Source organism: Rousettus aegyptiacus, unplaced genomic scaffold (genome assembly GCF_014176215.1).
Source record: "Rousettus aegyptiacus isolate mRouAeg1 unplaced genomic scaffold, mRouAeg1.p scaffold_m13_p_1, whole genome shotgun sequence".
Classification (NCBI taxonomy): Eukaryota; Metazoa; Chordata; class Mammalia; order Chiroptera; family Pteropodidae; genus Rousettus; species Rousettus aegyptiacus.
Genome location: NW_023416284.1, coordinates 149,877,165 through 149,899,598, shown reverse-complemented (window position 1 = coordinate 149,899,598; position 22,434 = coordinate 149,877,165). Strand labels below are relative to the sequence as shown.

General features: G+C 36.2%; 1 protein-coding gene across 1 annotated transcript in view; it reads right to left on the bottom strand.

Annotated features, from left to right (window-relative positions):
* The window catches only part of NT5DC1 (5'-nucleotidase domain containing 1), a 110,078-nt gene that overhangs the window by 13,329 nt on the left and 74,315 nt on the right, over positions 1 to 22,434 (bottom strand). Inside the window, exons 7-10 of the mRNA XM_016163623.2 lie at positions 5,364 to 5,538; positions 3,511 to 3,608; positions 1,301 to 1,419; positions 30 to 182 (exon numbers count right to left, since the gene is read on the bottom strand). Coding sequence (XP_016019109.2) covers positions 30 to 182; positions 1,301 to 1,419; positions 3,511 to 3,608; positions 5,364 to 5,538 — 545 coding nt within the window. The remainder of the gene's footprint in view (positions 1 to 29; positions 183 to 1,300; positions 1,420 to 3,510; positions 3,609 to 5,363; positions 5,539 to 22,434) is intronic.

Sequence of the window (22,434 nt, the reverse complement as noted above, 5' to 3'; positions counted from 1 at the left end):
TCAAGGAAAGAGGTAAAGAGAACCCTTACCTCGTATTTTCCTCTCTTCTCTAGAGGCTCCGATTCCTCAGGTTTCACGTCTCTCTCCCCTTTGAGCTCTTCCAGGATGAGGACTGTCTCCCAATTACTATAATGACGGGCTGGGTAAATATCTGAATGCATGCTGTCACCAAAGTAAACAACCTGTAAGTCAGACAGCAAATTCTGTTTGAGGCATGAGAACTGTGAAAGAGCGTGGTGTTCATTTAATGAAAGGCAGAAGTAAGGCAGGTATTGTAGTAAGGCATATTACACTTCCTTGAATAACTTCACAGGGGGCTGCTGACTGGCCCCACTGGGTTTGCAGGGTGCCATGTTTGCTTTAAGAAATTATATAATACATTTGCAGTATAAGAAAGGCAGAAAATAAGTGATTTTATTCAATTTTCTGAAGGAGTGAAAGAGTCCATATGTTTACAGTTAGACCTGCCCCTAGAATTGAAGAATAGGGTGAGATATTAGAAGATGACTTGTTACAGTGAGTTAGTTTAGCAGGAGGGCACATCACAACCACTTTACCAAAGAGTTTCTGGGTCCCACCCAGACCCGCTGAAACAGAATCTCTGAGAGTGGGGTTGGGCAAGCGGACTCTGAGAAGCTCCCCAGGTATTCTGAGGCAAAGCCCCACTAATCTAGTCCACACTCTTTTACAGATGAGAAAACAAGGTTAAAGGAATATGAACAAGAACCTGCAAGTCAGGATGCTCTGTCCACTAAACACCTCCGGAGTTCCCCGGGGGCTGTGGAGTAGGAGTGGGAGCCAATGGAGTAGGACTCAGTTACCCAATGATCTCTTCTGCTCGCAGGGCTCCCAGCAGATATTTTAGATGAAAGGTCCTGCTGTTAAAAATGCACCAATGTCCAACATCAACAATGTGACCAGACGTCAAAAGCAAGTGTGTCTTTAGACTATCATCTGCAGTATAATTTCAGTTCTTATTTTATATATAAAAACTTTTTTGATGGATTGTTATCAGGACATCATTACTCAGGTATCCCACACACTAATCCAGTTTATCTCCTAGATCTGTGGCTCCTTCTTGGAATCTATGCTCTTCTCTGTTACAGATAAAGACCCAGTCTACATCAACAAAGGAAAGGCTTATTAAAGCAGAAGAGGTAAGAGAAGAAACTGATACAGGAAGAGGCAGATGTTTTCCCCACAGATAATTAAGCTGAATGCATTAAGAATCATGGTTTTAGTTTACAATGGTTTATGTCTGCAAGTAGGCATCAAGGACTCCACCTCAATCAGAAAATACCTTGGGTTCAAGTTTGCCAGTCATTTTCTTCAGAAGTTCGTACAAGTGGACAGCATTCCCTTGGGAGTACCAACCAGGTTTATCCAGAGATGGCAGTGGCTCCTGTTCCTCGTCATTCTCTGAAAACAGTTTGACAATCATATACTTTTTAGTTTAGTGAGAGCACCCAGCTGGGCAGACCACACTCAATAATGGCTGCGGGACATGTATGAGAAGGAACCACGTAGGGCCGGGAGCTAGCATTCAGTGAACACCTACTATTACAAACACTTCACAGATATATAAATAATAATAATTATTATACATTTTTAAAAGAAAAACATAAAAAATACATTATTTGAATATTATATATACAATTAAACATTTTTTTAGAGCAGTCTTGGGTTCACAGCAAAATTTAGAGGAAGGTACAGTGATTTCCCCTATACTCCCTGCCCCTGCACATGCATAGCCTCTCCCATAATGGGTGATACTGATATGTCAATGTAGATCCATCAATTGAAACACATGTACTACTCTGGTGGGAGATGTTGATAATGGGGGAGGTATATATTATTTGATATTCATGACAACTCAGTTAATTAGAGAAAATAAGGCTCGGGGAAGGTATTTTGCCCAAGGTCTCATAGCTAGTAAGTGATTTATTATTAACAAAACCCCACAGCTTACATTAGGACTTCAAATTGGGCCTGGAAGACAGAAGGTAAGACAACAGTACCACGGACTATCTCTAAATTTGGATTCTTAAACCTAAATGTGGCTCACGCAACTGTCACAAACAACATACAACTATAGCACAAAAGAAAATTTTCTCTGGCATTCGTGAGGACACCCATAATCTGTTAGTTCCATCCTGGAGCCCCAGCCAAATCTCTGTGACATCTTTATATAATACCCAAATCAGTGCTGTTTATTGTCCTCCATATATACGAAGAACAAACAGGTCATCAGTGGATAAAGAAAAGAAGGTGAACTTTAGAATTCATTTTGAACTTCATTTTATGAAGTTTATTGTTATCTTTACAATCGCCCTCAAATTCATTGATAAAACAGGACTACCTTATGAAAAATGCAAACCAGTATTACTTTCCTAATCTTAAACTTTGTCACAATTTTGATTTAAAGCATTCTTAAAAGCTGGGTAGAATACATTAACTGAAAAACATCTTCCTATGAAAATAGATATTCAGAATAATTTTCTGTACCGATGTTCTGTAAGATGTTCAAATTATTCCTTAAAACTTTTAGCCTAATGACTAAAAGTTAAAAAATAACTGTGGTAAAAGTAGAAAGGAAAATAACTTCAAGAAAAAAAAAAGCAAACATTTCTGACTGTTCTGAACTAGTTAGTCGTTCATCAATCAGTCTTTTGAAATGGATCATGGTGGCGGCTACTAAATGGATCACGGTGGCTACCAAATTGCTAGAGTTTAAATTCATTTGATACTTTTAAGGTGATAAAACAGCTTTATTTTATTATTTAAAAATTAAAAAATTTCCATTACCACTGACATACAATATTATATTTGTTTTAGGTGTACAACACAGTGATTAGACATTTATGTAATTTATGGAGTGATCCCCCATAAATCTAATACCGCTATGACACCACACATAGTTATTACAATATTATTGACTGTATTCCCTATGCTGTACTTTACATCCCTGTGACTGTTTTTATAACTGGCAATTTGTACTTCTTAATTCCTTCCCTTTTTCCACCCTTTCTGCTATTCCCGTTCTTTTTCATCTGAAAAATGTGTCCACTCTTTTCATTCCACCTCTTCATCAGCCTCTTTGAGGGCTGTGATTGTTCTCCAGAGAGGACTGCTTCATTTTTTATGATCCTCATGCATTCCGCAGGCCCCTCTGTTCTAGAAAATTACACATTTGGACTTATTACAATTAATTGATCCCTCGAGCATTTACCGAAGCATTTATGTAGGCTCTAAAATCTAAGGTAAAGTCCATGCCCTTCGTTTTTATAGTCAGGGAGGGACTGAGAAACATGTGATTATGACACAAGGTGGTAGAGTAAAATTTAATACAAGCATAGGTTTATTATCTTTCTCTCCCACGAAGGGAAAGAAGACACAGTGTCTCTTATACTCTTTGTTGCATATAACACATGGTTGTTACCCAGCAGATTATTTATTGAATAACTGAATGAATAAATCTTAAATAGAAGACAAAAGCAAAATGTAGTTTACCTAGTGTTCGGAAAGGTCTCTGACTTGGTAAATGGGAGAAGAAACCAGGCTTCAGTGCATTTGTAATCACGATGTCAAAAAGATCGGCAAAATCATTCCTAAAAAGTAACACATTTTCTGTAAATTTATTTAAGGAATTAGAAATGGTCTCTACAAAACAGAACTTAATTTTTGCCTACCTACTTGACCATAGCATCATTCCTTATCTTTGGATTACCTTTTTACATGCTTTCTATACATTTTAAGGTGAACCTGGAAACCGAAGGTGGTTTAGTACTAATATTCCTGATAACATCTTGAAGTATAAATATAAGAAAAGAAAGTGCAGATTAATTCATAAACTCTAGGTGCTAAGGCTTCTCAAGATGGTAATAGTAAGTGAATTCAATAGTTTCTAACAGCTAGAAATGTCACATAGTCAAATAGTCACTATTTGAGTCCTGAAATTTGTCTGGATTTCTTATCTTGAAGAGATATTAGTAATTCTGTGTGTTACATGGGTTCTATGGAAACCCAGCATTACGTCAAGTCAGGTGATACCTTTCAGAAAGTATGCAAAATGTGAAGAAGATACTTTATTTTGAAAATTGGGGTAGTCTTATAAAGGTGCGATTTTTAGATAACAACGGTAAATTGTTTTTTTAGTTTGTATTTAATACTATATTTAGGATTATTTGAGATGGTAAAGAAATGGTAGTTCTTGTTCCCAAGGGCCTCGTGGTTGTCTTGGGGAGACGATATTTACCCAATATTTCTGAATACTTTTACAAACCAAAACTGTATTAAAAAGAAATTAAGACAGGCAGGAAAAACTTTAGTTATCTATGCTAATGAAAAAGAGATTAAGACTCCAGAGTGTTTATTCTGAAGCATGGTTCCACCACCAGGAGAGCAAATTATAAAAGGCACCTTTCAAGGCATCTAAGACTTCAAGCTTTACTTCACTTCAAGGATCCCAAACCTACGTATTATTCAGAAAGCAAAGCATCCACTCAGACTGTAAGTACACCATCGACCAATTTAAATCCACATGTGCTGAGAAACATGAAACCAGCGGTCAGTTTTAAAGCTAAAACTTGCTTCATATGCAGAGCAATTCAGTACTTGCTGAAACTTGAGGAAATGTTATGAGGGATCTAGTAGCCCATTTTAGAATCTTGCTTGGACCATGGATAATCTCTGGTATTGCCCAGAGGAAGGACATACATAAGTATTAACACTTACTGAAAATAAACAACTACCCTACCTAATACTTTACTTGTATTATGCTATTTAAACGTCTCCATACCTATGAGGTATTATTGTCCCATTTTCAAGGTGACGGAATGGAGACTTAGTGAGGTTATAAAACCTGCCCCAGGTCAAACAGTAAGTTGCAAGGCAGGGCTTGAACAATGTCTGTTTTATTTTCAAGTTATGCATTTACAGTGCTTCAATTTTCACAGATGTCAATCCCATCCCTGGCTGTGCTCAATGGTGGAGAAGCTGTACTCATTACCTGTCAGTAAGTACAGTCTGCAACTTAGTATCCCTTAATAATCATCCCATACTGAGAAACCAGATTCATGGAAGACAGCTGGAAAGACATGTGTTCTATCCACTCTTCAGAAAATCTAAAACCCAGATCGTCAGTGAGCTACGAGCATGATGAACCCCAGTAATGCTGCTTTGCTAAAATGTACTTGGGGTTTGTTAGGATCAGCAGATGTTGAGGGATGTTATGAGAAACGACACTTGTCACTCAGCATTATTTAATATAATATGGTCATGGTGGAGCCCTTTTAAAAAAGCACTGGTCTAATTTGCTATTGGTATTTTATATAACCAAGAAAATGGAATGTCTCATTACTTACCCAAGGATATGTTTGCAGAGAAGTCTACAGTAATCACTGTGAGAACTAGTGATTAACAGAAGAATTTTCCCAGCATTCTTTAGCTGTCGAAGCCACTTTTTTACGGGTTCGGAACATCTGTGTAAATACCTGCCTGGATCTCTTTTTATTTCTGGAAAATACATTCCACAGTTTTCTGAAAAATAAAAATATCAAGGAGATTTTTTTTTTTTCACTTTGGACTCAGTGTATTCTCAAACAAGTTACTTTCTCTTAAAACTATAAATAAAAACAATCTAGGAATTATTTGCTGAATATAGATAACAAATAAATATGTAGATAATGCACCATGAACACATCTTTGGCGTGAAGCAGCTGAGAATGGAGCTAGGTTCCTCAGAGTCACAGCAGTATTGTTTCATATGAAACTCAGATGAGAAGAAGGGTCAGTCTATTACAGTCTCTGAGAGGTGCTGAGACAGCAAATGGACGAACAAGCCAGAAAAGGCCAGAAGGCACAGTAGTTGACAAGGAAAGCTGAAGGACCTGAATCACTGAACTGGGAGTGCTGGCTCTGCCCCTTTGGGTGTTTAGAGAGTCCAAAGGGTCATCTGAGCTGTTGTTCTCGTCAGATGCACACACAGTGCTTGACATGGTGCCTTAAAAGTTGTGGGTATTTAGCAGACAATTGCAGATGTGCTGAAATATTACTAGATTCATAAAGCATTTTAGAGATGCTGTTCTCTGGGTATGACAGCACTAATAAAGAGAACCCAAGTTCTTACTTTCTTTAACTGCTATAAAAGAAAAAAAAATGCATTAACAAAACGAGGTGAATGAGGTTATACTAAATGATATACTGCAATAGATTTGGGCTACGCATGCAACTCTGTATGCTGTCATACACTTGAAAGAGCAGAAATGAAAGCTATATTTCACAAGAATATCAGGACAGGAAAAAAGAATCTCTAAGCAAAAACAATACAAAAAATACAACAAAACCAGAAATGGTAGCAAATACTGTCATCTGCCTGTCCATATCCACTTCCCCTCTCCTCTGTTGGAAAGTACTCTGATTTTATCAGAGGTTTTATCCTCTGCTGAGGGGCTGGGTGCTTAGGGAGGGTGTGGGTCTCTGTAGGTCTAACCTATGATGGCAATTCCTTCCCCTGCCAGTTGTTTAGGACCCTGTAGGAGAGCCAGGCATGGCCAGTGAGACCTGAGAACTCAGCTGGGAACCACTGGAGTCCTGTAAACCACTGATAAGAAATCTACATAGGAGGGCCCATCCCTTCTATTCTGGACTTTGCTCTGACTACATGTTCTACCTAGAACTGTGGCAGCTAACTTCAACATGAAGTGTGACTCTGACATACCAGTCAGTGATGACTGCATGGAAATCTGAAAAGCACCTTTGGCTGATGACATCACTGGGTCTCTGATCAAGAAAGTGAATTAACTGCTCGAAGTACCACGCAAACTCTGAACTTTGTCTGGTCATGAGAACTCACTCAATTTAATGATAGCTTAAACATTGAGTTTACCAGTTATTTGCAACTTAGAGCATCTTTCTTCAGAAAATAGTATGCTGTAGGAATCAATCATAATTAGACCAAAAAATAACAGAATGTTATACTATAAGAATAATATTCAGACATTGGGAGACCGAGAACAGAAACAGTTTGTGCTCTTCTTGTATTTTGTCCTACAGGGACGTTTTGTGTAAAACTCTGGGATCCCTCAATATCCCAGAAGCTATGTAATGCATAGCTATGTAATGTGATGCTATGTAATTTTTTAAAAGCTTTTTATCCCCAAACCTTAAAAATATTTAAATATATCTTGTGTTTTTCAGGGAAAAGAGGGCACAAGTAAGATAGGGCTAATTTAAGAAAGAGAAAATAATACAAGTAAGTTGCTAGGAAGAAAATGGCATGATAAGTGACTATCAAAGTAATGGCAGAGGCTGTGACTCAGTATTATACCTAAAAGTCATACGTGAGATTATTTTACCTAGAAAAGTAAAGCTTTTATAGCAATAAGAATTTTGTGAGTTGGATAACAAAAGATTTATAGTACATAATGCTGAAAACATTTACATGCTTAAGCTTCTGTAGTTAGGAACAACTGCTGAGAAAAAGGCTTTTTCCCCCTTAGTTATTCTTATGCGCTTAGTGCCATCTAGTGATCAAAATATAAATTACAGTTAAAAAGCTACTGTCCCATTTCCAAAGGAATTAACAGCATATACATTTAAATGCTGTATTTTAAAATAATTGCCTAGATTAATTTTATTAGTATCCCCGAATAAGCCCAATGCAGAAGAGTGCAAACATAACAGTTTAGCTGGGGAAAATCACTCCCTGAGGTACTAATGTGAGTGTCCTGGTTTTGTTCACAGGCCAGACTGAAATGAACAAAGTAAAAGACAAACCTTATACAAATAGAGACCCAATAGATTACGGGTTGCTCCTACTATAAAAGATCACTGACTTTTGTAACCTCAAATCATTAAAGGGATAGATGTAATTACACAAATAAACACTCATCTTTTTAAAAATTTATCTTTGAGATACAATTGGCATATAATATACAAGTTTAAGGTGTGCAACATGTTGATATGCTACAACTATATATTGCAATATGATTACCACCATAGCATTGGCTAAGACCTCTAACATGTTATATAACTATCATTTCTATTTTGTGATGGGAAAAATTAAGATCTAGTCTCCTATTAATTTTTAAGTGTATAGTAATGTTGTCTATAATTCACACTCATATTTTTATTGAAATAAATCAAGCTACTGAACCAACAGAAAAGTTAGGTTAAACAAACTACACTGAATTATAATTGCCAATTAAATTAACTTCCTAAAGAGACTTTAAAGTCCTAAAGGTTGGGAGTATATCTTTTTGCTTGGCATGGAGCAGGCATTCAATGAATGAATACCTAAATTAGTGGAAGGGCAGACAGAGGAGTATTTGTGTTTATTTATGTTCAAAGTAATATTATGATTTGTAACATATAACCTGTGAATGACAAAAAACTGCCCTATCAAAGTCACTCTATCTAAAGTACATTCATTTTTTTTTTTACCCCCATTGAAAAAAAATCATGTTTAATTATATTATACGACTGATGGATTAACACTGACTGGACATGACTGGGAATTTAGACCGAAAGTGGAAAGAAAGAAATGGTATTGTTCGTTCTTGACTCACAAAGTGGCCTGTGTTTTCGGTTAACCTTAAAGGAATTCTATTTTACTGCCACTGTATGTAACTAATTTTCCTGACCTTTCCACACCTCTAATATCCTTAGATGCTAGTATTTTCTATGACTAGATGGGATTAAAAGTAAATGTTTTAAAAAGCTAGTTATAAAGAATAAAAGTTTAGCTGTGCTATATTAATAAAAACTGGTTAATACAGAGTCATGGAAATAACAGCAAAGTGTTTCAACAGTCTGATATGTACATAAAATAGCTCACATATATCAAACATGATTCAGGATTTAAGGGTCTCTAGTGATAGATAAAAAAATACAAACTTAATATTAAAAATACTTTTTTTAGTTTAATAGACAATTATGCCATACCACTATTTCTATCATTGCAGAATAAGCAAGCCTTTTTCTTGTTAACTGTATCACTACTGTCTGTGCAACTTGTGGCTAGTTTCCAAAGCTGTTGTCCCAGGGGATTAGAGATGTGGGGATGCAAACACCTCCACCATCAGCCTCCAATTAAGGTGTGCTGCTCCTTCAGTGGCAGACAATAATTTAGGAGAGACTGAAACACCTACAACCGTTACAAGTTATAGAACAGTATGCAAGTGAACGTCTACAATGTTTAGCCAAGAACTCAATGTACTTGCTGTAAGGAATATGATTAATTTTGTGAAATATACATATATACATATACCTCTGTGTGCTTGTGTCTGTGTGTAACTTTGGCCAAGAGATATTGCATTATTTTTTGAAAGATGAGAGATAAACAAGACATTAAGTATGTTCTGAATTTATTTAGAGAAGGCAAAAGATGAAACTGAAATTTAATATTAAAACAGACATTTCTTGTTTATGATCCATACATGGTTTGTTTCTATCTAATATATTTATAAAGAAATCTAGAATATCTAGATTGAATGAAGTGAAAGAAATATCATTTGTGAAGATTTAACAAAACAAAGGGTTTTGCTTAGGGTAGGAAATTAGTCAAGAACTAGCAACATTTATTTATCCAGCTTTTCTGGCCATATCTCTGGCTATAAGGATGCCTCCTATTCTCCTGGAATAGGGTGGCTACCACCATGGGAGATTTCTTTCTTTCTTTCAGGGGGATAGAAGAAGGTCAGAGTGTTTTTACACTGGCTGTTTCTCAAGTAACTTTAATTCAAAATATGTCAAATGTCATATTTTGGGTCAGCCTGCCCTGAACCCCATCACCTCCAGAGAATTCTATTGTATATACATATACAGAATATAAATGACATATATGGCTATGTCAACATGAATATTTCAGACAGTTTAAAGAAAACCAAAATTAAGTAATTTATGGCAAATTCTACATAGTACTTCTGACTTCTCACCTACTTCTAATGTGAGCTCCACAGAAACGGAGACAATAATAACCAATTGCTGAACTACACAGTGATTACAACGAAAGAAAAATAAAATTTTTGAAAGGTTTACCCCACCCTCATTAACTTCAAATCAAAACCTTTTGAGGTTTCTTTAAAAAACCGATTGGTCTTCAAAGAAACATGCATTTTAAAGATTATATTTTATCACAGGGTGTATTGTTTACTTAATTACTTTAGTTGAAATATCCTCAGAAATATCTTTTCTTACTAATAGGCCCAAAATATTCAGAACAATGACTAACTTAGAGGAAATCAACATCAGAATACACAGAGATTATAATCACAAAGGATTACTTACCCGATATCAGGTCTGAGAGTATTATAGAAACAGGAAACCTCTATATAACTATTTGTTCTGTGTCACATCTAACTTAGGACGTACACGTTAGTGAACCAGATATTGTAATGAGGCATTATCGTTTTTCCCTACACTTTTCTATCCAAAACCGTATTGCATCAGTTTTATACTCTATTTATGTTTTTATAAAATACCATACCTGGACAAATTAACCCAAGTTAATTTAAGAAAAAGGGGGAAACACTCAAGTTTTAAATTAATAAGATTTTAATTCAGATAACTGTTTTGATAGAGGTATTAATTTTGTAATGTAAAATTTGAAATTATGGACTTGATAAAATAGAAGTGTTAATTTTTCTTTGATATAACAGACATACATATGTAGTTTGCTCTGCAATGCTCTGCAACACTGCTTGAAAAATAATAATGCCCTAATCAATTACAGTTGACATAAAATATTACATTAGTTCCATGTATATAGCAGAATGGCTAGACATTAATATAATTTACAAAGCGACCCTCTCAATAAGTCTAGTACCTACCTGGCACCATACATAGTTATTGGAATCTCACTGACTATATTCCCTGTGTTGTACTTTAAATCCTTATGATTATTTTGTAACCACCAATTTGTACTTATGTGTGATCTTTTAGTAAAGGAACTGTCTTTACATTTCTATTTACATTCTTCATGTCAGGCACAGAGTAGAGGATAAATAATTGTAGAAGCAAGTATGCGTGTGGGGAGAGTACTACCAGACAAGACTTGCCAGGCGATCATAAGGACCAGAGGTTGGTACACCACAGCTTATAAGCTAAGGTTTTATATCTGAAATGGTTATATAAGTAGCTAAAAGGCCTATAATATTTATAATCTGGTCCTTTTAAGAAAAAGTTTGCTGATTCCTGATGTAGATACAGTATTTCATAATTATAGGTAGTAACAGTAAATAACAAGTAGTTATAAATCAGGAAGTGCTAACGGGATTAACAAAATCAACAATTTGAGAGTTTTTGTTTGAAGGTTATGTAGTCTCTCTGCAGAATATTAGAAAATCATTTGTGACAAATCTGTCTTCTGAAGGACAATATAAATATTTTTATCTAGTTGTTCATCATAGTGGATCCCCAGGCCATGCTGTACTTGGCCCTGAGTTATTCTCTGGCTTGGGTCCTCTAACAGTCTAGTCTATGGAACCAGAAGAAGGTTATCTTCACTCTGCCATCTTGTTAAAACAAATCTAAATTTGCCTTTCTCATTGCCTTTATGATTCAAGTACATTTTACTTTCAGTCTCTGATAAAATGTTTTCAGGCTCATTTGGTCTGTTAAGAGAGCAACAGCAGGGCACAGTAAGACTGCAAGCCCAGAGTTGAAAGCGAACAGCTGGTAATATTTCCCCTTCGTAATGTCAGGGGAAGTAGAAAGATCCAAGAAATGCACATTATGACACGATGACATCATCAGAAGGACCTAAAGAGCTTGTAGCTTGGGATGAATAAAGGCACTGTAACTGCAGAACCAGCTCAACATGGTCCTATTCTGTTGACAAGGTGCTGAGTCGTTTTTCTGAGACAACCGACTGAAACCACAAGTCATGCAGCTGAAGCATGGGCAGAGGAGAGAACTATGGCCTCCAGCTGCACCCGGGACTAAAGTATCACACCCCACAACCTCATGGAACCAAAGGACAAGCACACACTGGAACTTGAACTCCAGAACCCTTTCAGAAGCCAAGCGTCCAACTGTCCCAGAAGAGCCAGTGTTCACATAAATGGCCAAGTTTCAAGGTCCTCTAATTAGAACTTGTCCCATCGGCACTTCTGCATATCTGTTTCCTCTAGCCCTTAAAACCTCTTGGCTCTGTCCAGCGAGCAAGATGGATCTGAAGCACCACTAGGTCTCCTACCATCTTGCTTGGCGCCTTCTCGATCAATAAACCTTTTATTACTCCAAACCATGACATTTTGAGTTTTGGCTTTTCGAAGCATCAGACACATGGTTTGCTAAAAGCACTATTGCCCCAATTCGGCATTAAAAATTAGCTGCATAAAAAACAGGACTGTTTTTATTGGTACAGCAAATTAAGGACTCCTCCAGGTAAATCTGGGGCAAGTTTTAGGGACTAGCTTCAAAAAAGTACACTGTTAAGTTTCATCTCAAATAGTTTTTCAATGTATTTGCCAGGCACGAAACCATCTTGGAAGGTTGTTTTCACCAGAGGAAGTAGGCATACCGATTATCCTGAATTGAAACCTCCCAACTTCTCCAAATGAAAGAAACTGGAAAAAATTAAGAGAACTAAAACAAGATGGCTTGGGGCAAAATAAGCTCAGCTTAATGCCAATGCTGATTCCTTAAAAAAACAAAACAAAACAAAAACTATAACTGACTTCTTTAGCGTTGGGGCCCACGGAGATCAGAAACAATAACAGCAATAAAGGAGTTAAAAGCTAGACATTACGTTCATTTACTATAAATGTCTTAAGGAAACCTGCCTCCCACTGAGGACTCAAGAGCTCATTTAACAACTCTTTAACAAACAAAAACCCTAGAACTTTCACTACGTTTCTTCTAAAAAGGGTTTTCTTCTGGTGTACATAGCTTAACAGAATGCCAAGACTGCAGTTGGTATATACATACTATGCTAAATGCAGCTCTTGAAGGTACATTAACAACTAAATTGATCCATTATGGGAACCCAGTCTTTATTCTACAATAACCGAGTATGAGGCACAGAGAAAGCCTGGGGGCACAGTTGTAGGAGCCTTAGTACCTAATAGAGTCTGCAGCCTCTGTAAGAGTAGTCAAGGTCTCGGGTAGAAAACAGTAGGAATCTGGGCAGGAAAGGTACAGTGGTGACTAATGCTGGGTGTGGCTGGCGTCCAGAGAATATTCTACCCCCGGCAAGACTTTCAAGTTGCTCAGTCTCTGTTTTTTCTTCTCTGGCCTGATGACTTTCTTCCTTTCACTTCTTTCACTCTAACCTCCTTCCAATTTAACAAAGAGTTTACATATCTTGGGTATTTTTCTGAACTGACGAATGTAACATATACTTATATTAAGATGACAATCATATGTATTTTTTAAACACTAAAATATGAAAGACTTTTAAAACCTAAAATTAAAACATAACTTTGCCAGGTTAATAAGAAAAATCTTAAAAATAATGTTAAGACTGTCTTTATATACATAAATAAAGGTTTTGAAAGAGAGATATTTTTCTGCTTGCTTTCCTTAGGACATATTGTCTACAATAAACAAAATGTTTAGTTCTATAACTGTAGCTTCTATTAATGTTAACAGTAAATGTAGATAGAGAAATATTTTCCCCCCACTTGTCCCTAAAATACATGATCCACAAGTGCCCACCTGGGGCCGGGCATGATACAGGCACTGAGGATACCAAGCTGACATGTGGTTCTTCCTTGCAAGGCCTCAGTGGTGAGGGGAATAACAGAAATTGAAATGTAGCTTGAAGTATGCTTGGCTAGGCGGACAACCAACATGCCAGGGCTGCTGGGAAGAAAATGACTATTTCTCCTCAGGCAGGAAAGGTGAGGATTCAAGAGAAGGTGAGATCTGGCTGGGTCTTGGTCAGTAAGAGATATTTCAACAGGCCATAAAGGGGAGAAAGAGCAAACCAGCAGAGAGAACAAGCAGAAGAAAAGGTACAGAGTGTGAAATTCAGGAGAGGTCTGGGGCTGAGAATCCACAAGAACCCTGACTGGGAAGTAAAGGTTGTTCTTGTTGCCAAGACAATAGGATGCTTCCCCCGCTCCTCCCCCCCTGCCCCCTGCAGTGCCTTTACTTAGAACCTTTGTTGTTCAGGCCATCCCACCAGCAGCCTCAAGCCATGACCTCAAACCCATTCTTCCCTTTTCTAAATTCCACTCTGCTTTTAGGCGTCAGTTTATTTCCCGCTTTTTCTGGTTTTGTCTCTCCTCTGACTATGCAGACTACTCTGTTCTAGTCCACATAGTCCAACTCTTATTCACAGATTTTTCTATATAGTTCATTAATTGTATAATAGATTTTTACCTTCCACTTAAGCTCTCTAAAGCAATTTTCTTTGTGCCATTATAGTGGTTAGCACTACAGTAATTCGATTTTAGGCACATAGAACACATTCAATAAAGGTAATGTAATTAAAATTGTCTTAAGGAGGTTAAACATTCTCATTTGAAATATTAGTGACTATATAGCACTATGTGGTTTAACAAAATAAACCATTTCCTTTGTAGTCAAAGGTAAACTTTATTCTGCTCAAACGAAATGAGGCCTAGTATTCATAAATTTTAATTAAATAGCACCTCAAGGCTAAAGCCATAATGTAAATTTGAATGTTGGTGTGTATTTAGTGTATATCTTCAATCTTTCAAAATAAAGCACATACAATATGTTATGAGAAGATAATAGCTCTTTATTAATGCAGAGATCTTACAAGTTCCCAGAGGACTGGAATAAAACAACATTGTAATAATCAAACAATTTCCTGATGAAAAATTATATTGACTTTCTTTTGACCCAGGAAAAAATTTGTTAAGAAAGCATATGACATAAGTGATCAGACTATTTCTTTTTGAAAGGAAAAGAGCTGTCAACATAAATCCAGAGAACCCAGAAGCCTGAACTCACTCAATAACCAAGAAGAAAACATTCAAAATTCAATTTAAATGAGGCAAATATTTTACTCAGTGTTTGGCAAATGTTTGCACTAAACACTAAATGAGTGATGTGTACTCAATGAAGAAAAATGTGAATGAAAAGGAAATTGCACTAGACCTCGTAGATGACCAATAAGAGTCCAACTTATCTGAAAACTATGACAAAGGAAATGTTTTTCCTTCCAGATAAGATCTCCTTTTAAAACTTCAAAAAGACTTTAAATATCTTATGCCAGCAAATTAAATCATAATAGAGCAGAGTAGGAGAGAAAGGAGAAATTCATTATTTGCCGATGACTTCATTAAGTAATGGTTGCTGTTATTAAGAAGAGTAGCAATTCCTTTCCTATCAAAAGGTCTTCAAAGAACAGAGCAGTTCTGTACAGAGCAGACACACACATATATGAAGCACTCTACAGAATGTGGTGCTGGGTATTCCTTAGTGGTCCTGTATCCAAATTAGAGTCCCAATTCAGGACTCAGTTGTGCAATTCATTTGGGTAAGTATCTTAGTCATGCAGACACTTTACTGGCTTATGCGTGAAATGATGCTAATTATAGATTTTGCTCCATAAGATAATTGTGTGGGTTATGTGCAATAAATCTTTGTGAACACTTAGCACTGTGCTCGGCACCTAGTAAACACTCTGTGTTAGCTACCCTGGCTTAAGTACAAGTAGCTAATCAACTGCGAAATGTTATGAGCCACATTGCACCACGTAATTGCCCAGTCGATTACTATAATGGGTCCAAAGTCAAAGTTTCCCTTGTCAAAGTGTCACTTACCTTCAAAACATATTGTGAAAAGTCAACTGCGGGGGGGGGGGGGGTCGGGAGGTCCCTCTTTTTGTCACTTCTATGGCAAAACACTGAGCTGAATGGCTCACTGCTCTATTATACATAATTTCTCAGAGCACTGGGCGGAGAATGGTGGAGACCACAAAATTCCATCTCTTCACCATGCAGATATGAAAATGAGGCTCGAAGAGGGTTAACTTGACAATCATCACATGATGAGGAAAAAAGCATGACAGAATGAAAATCCTGGTCTCCTGATCTTTTCATTCCATCTTTCTTATTATCTACTTCTCTTAACCTTATTATCTCCTATATTAAGGTATTTTAAACACTTCTGTAAAGATATGTGAATGCAATTAGTAAAAATAAAAATTTAATGCGTCCTTCATATATAAACTCGGAACAAAGATGGAAACAGAAAAATAGCTGGTTTATACCGAAGGAAATATGCAGAATCACTGGACAGCATTTTTTCAATTTATTTCAGGTATTTGAGAAATTCCCTTTGGGAACTAAATCCAGCAACCCTGTACCTCTGCATAGCTGTGTGGAAGTTTTGGGGCTCCAAAGGGAGAAGCGCCTCACTAACTTTCAACCTGCCAAATAACAAGGAAATTATTTTTCAACAGTAAAATGTCTTTTAAAAAATATCTTGTAATTACCCAAGTAATTAAAAAAAAAAAAACCTATTATCATTTTCCAAATTTGAAACACTGCAGAAAAGTCTAAAGTCTTCTCTGAATATCACTCCCAAATTCCGGCCCCTTCTGCTTGTCTATCCTTAGAAGGTATCATGGTTGAAACTTTCCAATAAGTTTTTATGGACTTACCCACAGGCATTTGTATTTTACAATACAAATGCTCTGTAATTTCTTTGTTCACTCAACACTATGATTTGGAGGTCTAGCCAAGTACTTACAGATGTATTTAACAAATAATTACTGAGCATCTGCTACATGCCATGAATTGTTCTAGTTGTTGGAGACACAGGAATGAACAAAAGCAAAGTTCCTACCTTCACAGAACTTACATTCTAGAGATGCTGCATTCTTTTTAAACATGGCATAGTAATTCAGTGTCTGCATATACCACAGAAGACTGTGCCAGTCCTATATTGATGAATTTTTTCATTATTACAAATATTGGGGTAAATATCATTGTATATGATTCCTTATGTACATGTGAATATATCTCTAGGCCTTATACCTACAAATGAGACTGCTGGGTCATTGTGTATGCACATTTCTAATGATAGTATATACTGAGTTTCCTTCTAGAATGATTATAACACTTTATCAGCATGTATGTACTTAACCTTACCCCACACTCTCTTTAGAACACATAAGACTTAATTTTTGCCAATCCAGTAGGTGAAAAATGGGCATCTTGTTATTTAATTTGCATCTCCCTGCCTACTAGTAAGGTAAAGCATCTTTTTGTCTTTTTGTTAGGCACCATCTTTCATTTCTTTTGCATTTCTATAATATGCAAGATTGGAAATGAAAACACAAAAAAATGTTTATTAAATTCAACTGGGTGAATTGAGGGCTATTTACGTCAAATTACTTTATTATAAAAATTCACCAAACACACTGAGAGCACACGGCAAGTTCCAGTATCATTAGCTCCTCAAGTATTTCTTACCCAACGAAAAGGCTTCAGGCTCACAGCAGTGCATTGTCCTCTTACCCAAGAGTTTCCCTGCTGGACCAAACTGCAAATTATATTGCCCAAAGCGAAACTGGGTCAAAGGCCACTGTCTTCAAGGTGTTTTTTGAATGGGTCTATGTAAAGTTGAGAGTGGGTATATTTGATGATCACTGTGTGTGTGTGCATACGTGTGCTTGTGTGTAGGGGTGTCTGTAGTCTAAAGCTGTTAAGCCAGCCCCTTTTGCTTTTTCTAAAAGCTAAATTATGATTATCATTATAGATACCTTGTGGTTCCCCTAAAAATCCTGACAATATCAAGTATTGGTGAAGATATTGAAAATATAAATGATCTGGAACTTTCCGACACTGTACAAGTACTTTGGAAAATTGCTTGGAAGTATCTACCAAAACTGAACACAAACACACACACATACCCTATAATGCAGCAACTCTAGCTCTAGGCATAGATCTAAGAGGAACATGTAAATAGGTGCACAAAACAAATGTAAATAATGTTCATGAAACATTATTTGCAACAATCCCCAATTTAAATTTACCTAAATGTTTATCAATTGTAGAATGAATAAATTGTGGTATAGCCATATAATGACATATAGTATAGTAATAAAAATGACTGAATTACTATTACATTCAATAATAGAGATGAATTACAAAAACAAAATGTTGAAGAAAAAAGCTAGACATAAGAACGTACACACATACAATCTAATTTTAATTATATCAAGTTAAAAATTGGACAAAATCAATCTGTGGCTTTAGATGTCCCCCCAGGCAAGGGATATTGGCTGGAAGAGAGAATGAGGAGGGCTTCTGGGGGACTGGAAATGTTTTATTAGCTTCTAATATGTTCATCTCTGACAACAGTAACTACAAAGAACTGATATATCTTCATGACCATAAAAATGAATCTAAGAAATTGAGTAGAATCAAGGGCTAAATCAGAAATTAAAGAGTCACATCGGAGAATCCATGTAACACAACATTGTAAGACTGTCCATCATAGAAAAACAAGCATTTGGTAATCTAGTTTGTTCAAATTAACATTAAATAATATTTTAGATTAACTTCACTATTTCCTGTCTCAGCATAATTAGTGTCTAATATCATATTCTGTGTGAGATAGTTACCTATTAACTATAAGCATCTGTAGTAAGAAGTCAAAAGTCATGATAGAATAACAAAAAAGTTTTTTATGAGTAATGCCCCCACTTTTTTTGGAGGGACATTTTTATTACTCCTAGTAAGATTTGTTACCTTTGTCTATTCCTCACTTTCTGAGATTTTCCAGTCAAGAAATTGTTAGATAATTAAGAACTGTTACTTTTTCTAATTTTTCCCATAGAGCTTATGAATTTGCCTGTTTAAGAGTAATAAAAACAGCTGTCGTTTTAATATTTTAATGTTTATCTGCAATGCATTATGAATTTATAAACACAGGTGTCCTTTTCCCAAACTATAATCTCAGAATTTTATTCTTAGCCTAATAGAAACATCATGTGACTATATTTTTGTCTGGCTCTGTAAATATCACTCGATCCTAATTTAAAGTGTCATTGAACTTTAGAGGCATCAAATAACAGATTTGTATCTATAAAAGAAAATAGCCCTTTGTTTTCAGAATTAAAGAAATAAATCTCTTCCAATAATAATTTTCTAAAGGCTCAGACTCTTAAAGGTAGAATCAAGGACATAAGAGAGAACATTCTTCTCATTTTCCCCCAAAAAGAATATGGTGAACTGAACTCAGTGAATTTTATTTTTTAGGGTTGATTTAAGATCTCGTAACTTTCAGTTTAAGTAGGTCATAATTTAGAAGGAACTTTGTTCTGCTAATAGTTATATATTCCAAATACCCGATGTATAAGAAAAAAAGGTTCTCAAAAATATTCTTTCTCTTTAAGAATGGCCAAGTGTACACAAGCACTACTGAGAGCTAGCATACAAGAGGAATCTGCATCATAATGGAAATTTTCTACACCATTTACACCCATGCTAATATGGTGATAATTAGTCACAAGTGGCTATTTATAGTTAAATTAATTAAATTAAATTGAAAAGTCAGTTCCTGCAACACCCTAGCCACATTTCAAGTGCTTGACAGCCACACATGGCTAGTGGCTACCACACCGGACAGCACGGATTTAGAACATCTCCTCATTGAGAAAGTTCTATTGGTCAGCATGCCTCTAGGTTAATGTCAGTCTACGATTCTAAAGAATCAGCCATAACTGCATAAAGCTACAGTGTGGTATTTGGATCAAAATAACGAGCAAACATGATTTAGTCCAGAAATAGAGCATTTTAAAAAGTAAAAGTAATAATTATAATCATGAAACCGTGGCAAGACTGCAGTGTGGGCTGGTAGGGGAAACACTGCCCAGAATCAGGTGGCTCAGGCTTCGCACCTGTGTTTCCACTGCGCGTTCTTGCCCTCACCAACCTCATGGGTGGGACAGATGACAAATAAGCCTGAATGATGAAACTGCTTGGGAGAGTGGTTAAGCACATGTTGTTTATGTAATTATTTTTATGCTAAATGTGTTTTGGTATCATCTGTCAGCGTGACCATGGCAAATACTCAGCTCACTGAGGAGTTCAGAACTGAAAAGCGTTACTGGGAGGATTCCGTAAGTCACTGGTCATGTTAGGGAAACCCGACTGTTATATTCCTTATCACTAAGAGATTATCATCACGTAAGAGATTATAGAATACTGCTCTCTACAGAATGGAGTAATTCTGAATTCAGTTTCCGTAATGTACCACGTTCAAATACATATTTTATACAGTGTTATATGCACAGAATACACAATACTGTTCACTGTAATAAGGGTGGTGTGAATAACTTCTAGTTACAGCTGACCTTGAATGCCACTGGTTTGAACTGCAGTGGTCCACTTACATGTAGATCTTTTCAGTAAATATGTACGGTATTGTAAATGTCTTTTCTCTTCCTTGTAATTTTCCTATTTTCTTTTCTTTAGCTTATTACTGTAAGACTATGCCATAAATACATATAACATAAAAAACTGTTTATTGGTGAGGCTTTTGGTCAATAGTAGTCTATTAATAATTAAATTTGGGGGCAGACAAAAGTTATACACAGATTTTTGACTGTGTAGGGGTTTGGCACCTCTAAGCCCTGCATTGTTCAAGTGGAGACAGCAACGTATCATGACTGAGCCAGAATGGTGAGTCATAGAGAAATTAGTTCCAGTTATCTACATTAAAGTTTTTTACCCTCCTAGGTTTTACCATTCTGAAGGGGCTCCCCATCTTCTGTCCCTATTCGGCACATACCCAGTTGTGTTACCTGCTGGGCAGGTCTGTGTTTTACCCCACAAACGTAAAGGAGTGTTGCCATAGTACCTGCTCATTTTTCCCCCTTCCCCCATGAGAACACAGAAATCAAATAGGGAACCTTCTAGACCTTAGATAGAAGAACGCACTTGAAAGGTGTAAAGAAAGCTGTACTTCTGACCAGTTGGGGGAGGAAGGGAGCGCATGTGAATTTTCTCATAAAAGAAGTAATAAACCCAGTCTACTGCAGGATTTAAGCCAACAAGATCAGGAACCATTATGTGATATCCTTTGGCTTCTTTGGTTGAAAATCTAAAACTGCTCCAAGCTGGTACGAAAAGAGACAAAGTATGATTGATAAGAACATTAAACATCATTATAAGAATTAATTTGGGAAGAGACTACATGAATAGACTTTTAAGACTAAGAAAACCATATACTAGAACTTGATTATAAAATAATTATTACTTCTGGATAAAATAATCATTACTTATATTTTGAGGATTCCTGGTCAGGTATTTTGTAGAATGTCCCTCAATTGAGATTTGTCTGATTTTTTTTCATGGTGAGACTGGGGTTATAAGTTTTTAGGAGGAAGACCAGAGGGGTTAAGTGCCATTCTCAACACATCATATCAAGGGTACATACCATCAACGTGATATCACTATTGATATTGACTTTGATCACCTGACTAAGGGAGTACTTGTCAGGTTTCTCCATTGCACAGTTACTCTTTTATCTCTTTCCATACAGTAATAAGTCACTACTCACAGCCTACAATTAAGGAGTGGGAAGTTATGCTCCACCTTCTTGAGGGTGAAATGTCTGCAAAAATTATTTGGCTTTTTTTTTTTTTTTTTTTTTGGATAGGAAAATAGTCTCTTCTCTCCATTTACTTATTTGTTTGACCATTTGTAGTCTCTTCTCTCCATTTATTTATTTGTTCGACCATTTATTTATATAAGTATGATTCATTTATATTTGTTTTAGCCTTTGGGTTACAATCCAATACTACTTTATTTATTTTATTCTTAAATTATTCCAGCTTTGGCCATTGGGAGTTCTGTTATTTGATTCCTGTGTCCCTTTGATAGACCCCATTATCATTATTATTATTATTATTATTTTACCATTTCCTTACTTCCTGAATCCAAGGCTACAACGCTGCAGGCTCATTTTGTATACTGTCTGCCCCTGGCCCTCGTCCTAGAGTCAGCATTTCTCCACAAAGCCCTGGTTCATTTTATTGAAGAATGGAATCAGAAACCAAGATCTGAGTGCTTGGTACTCTCTCTGGTTTTTCAAAGTGCTTTCATATACACACTTCTATCATTTCTACAACCTCTTTGATGAAGGGGTATACTAAGGTTCAGAGTAGTTAAGGGATTTGCTCAAGATTAAGGTTAATAAAGAGTAGTTAAGGGATTTGCTCAAGATCAAGGTTAATAACGGCAGTGTTGAGGAAAATTCAGTCTTTATAAGATAGCTCAGTGTCCTTTCTACTATATGATGTCTTTTGGATGAGGACATAGCATCAAAGATGAGATTATAATGTGAAGGGGGAAAAAAAAAAAACGGACATTTCCAGAAGATAGTCCTTTCAGGAGGGAAAATTTAACATGGATATCTGACAGATTCCCCTATCTACTGAGAAGAAACAACTGGAAATTTTGTCTTTAATTATATTATAGCACTAGTTTTCAACTGGGGGTG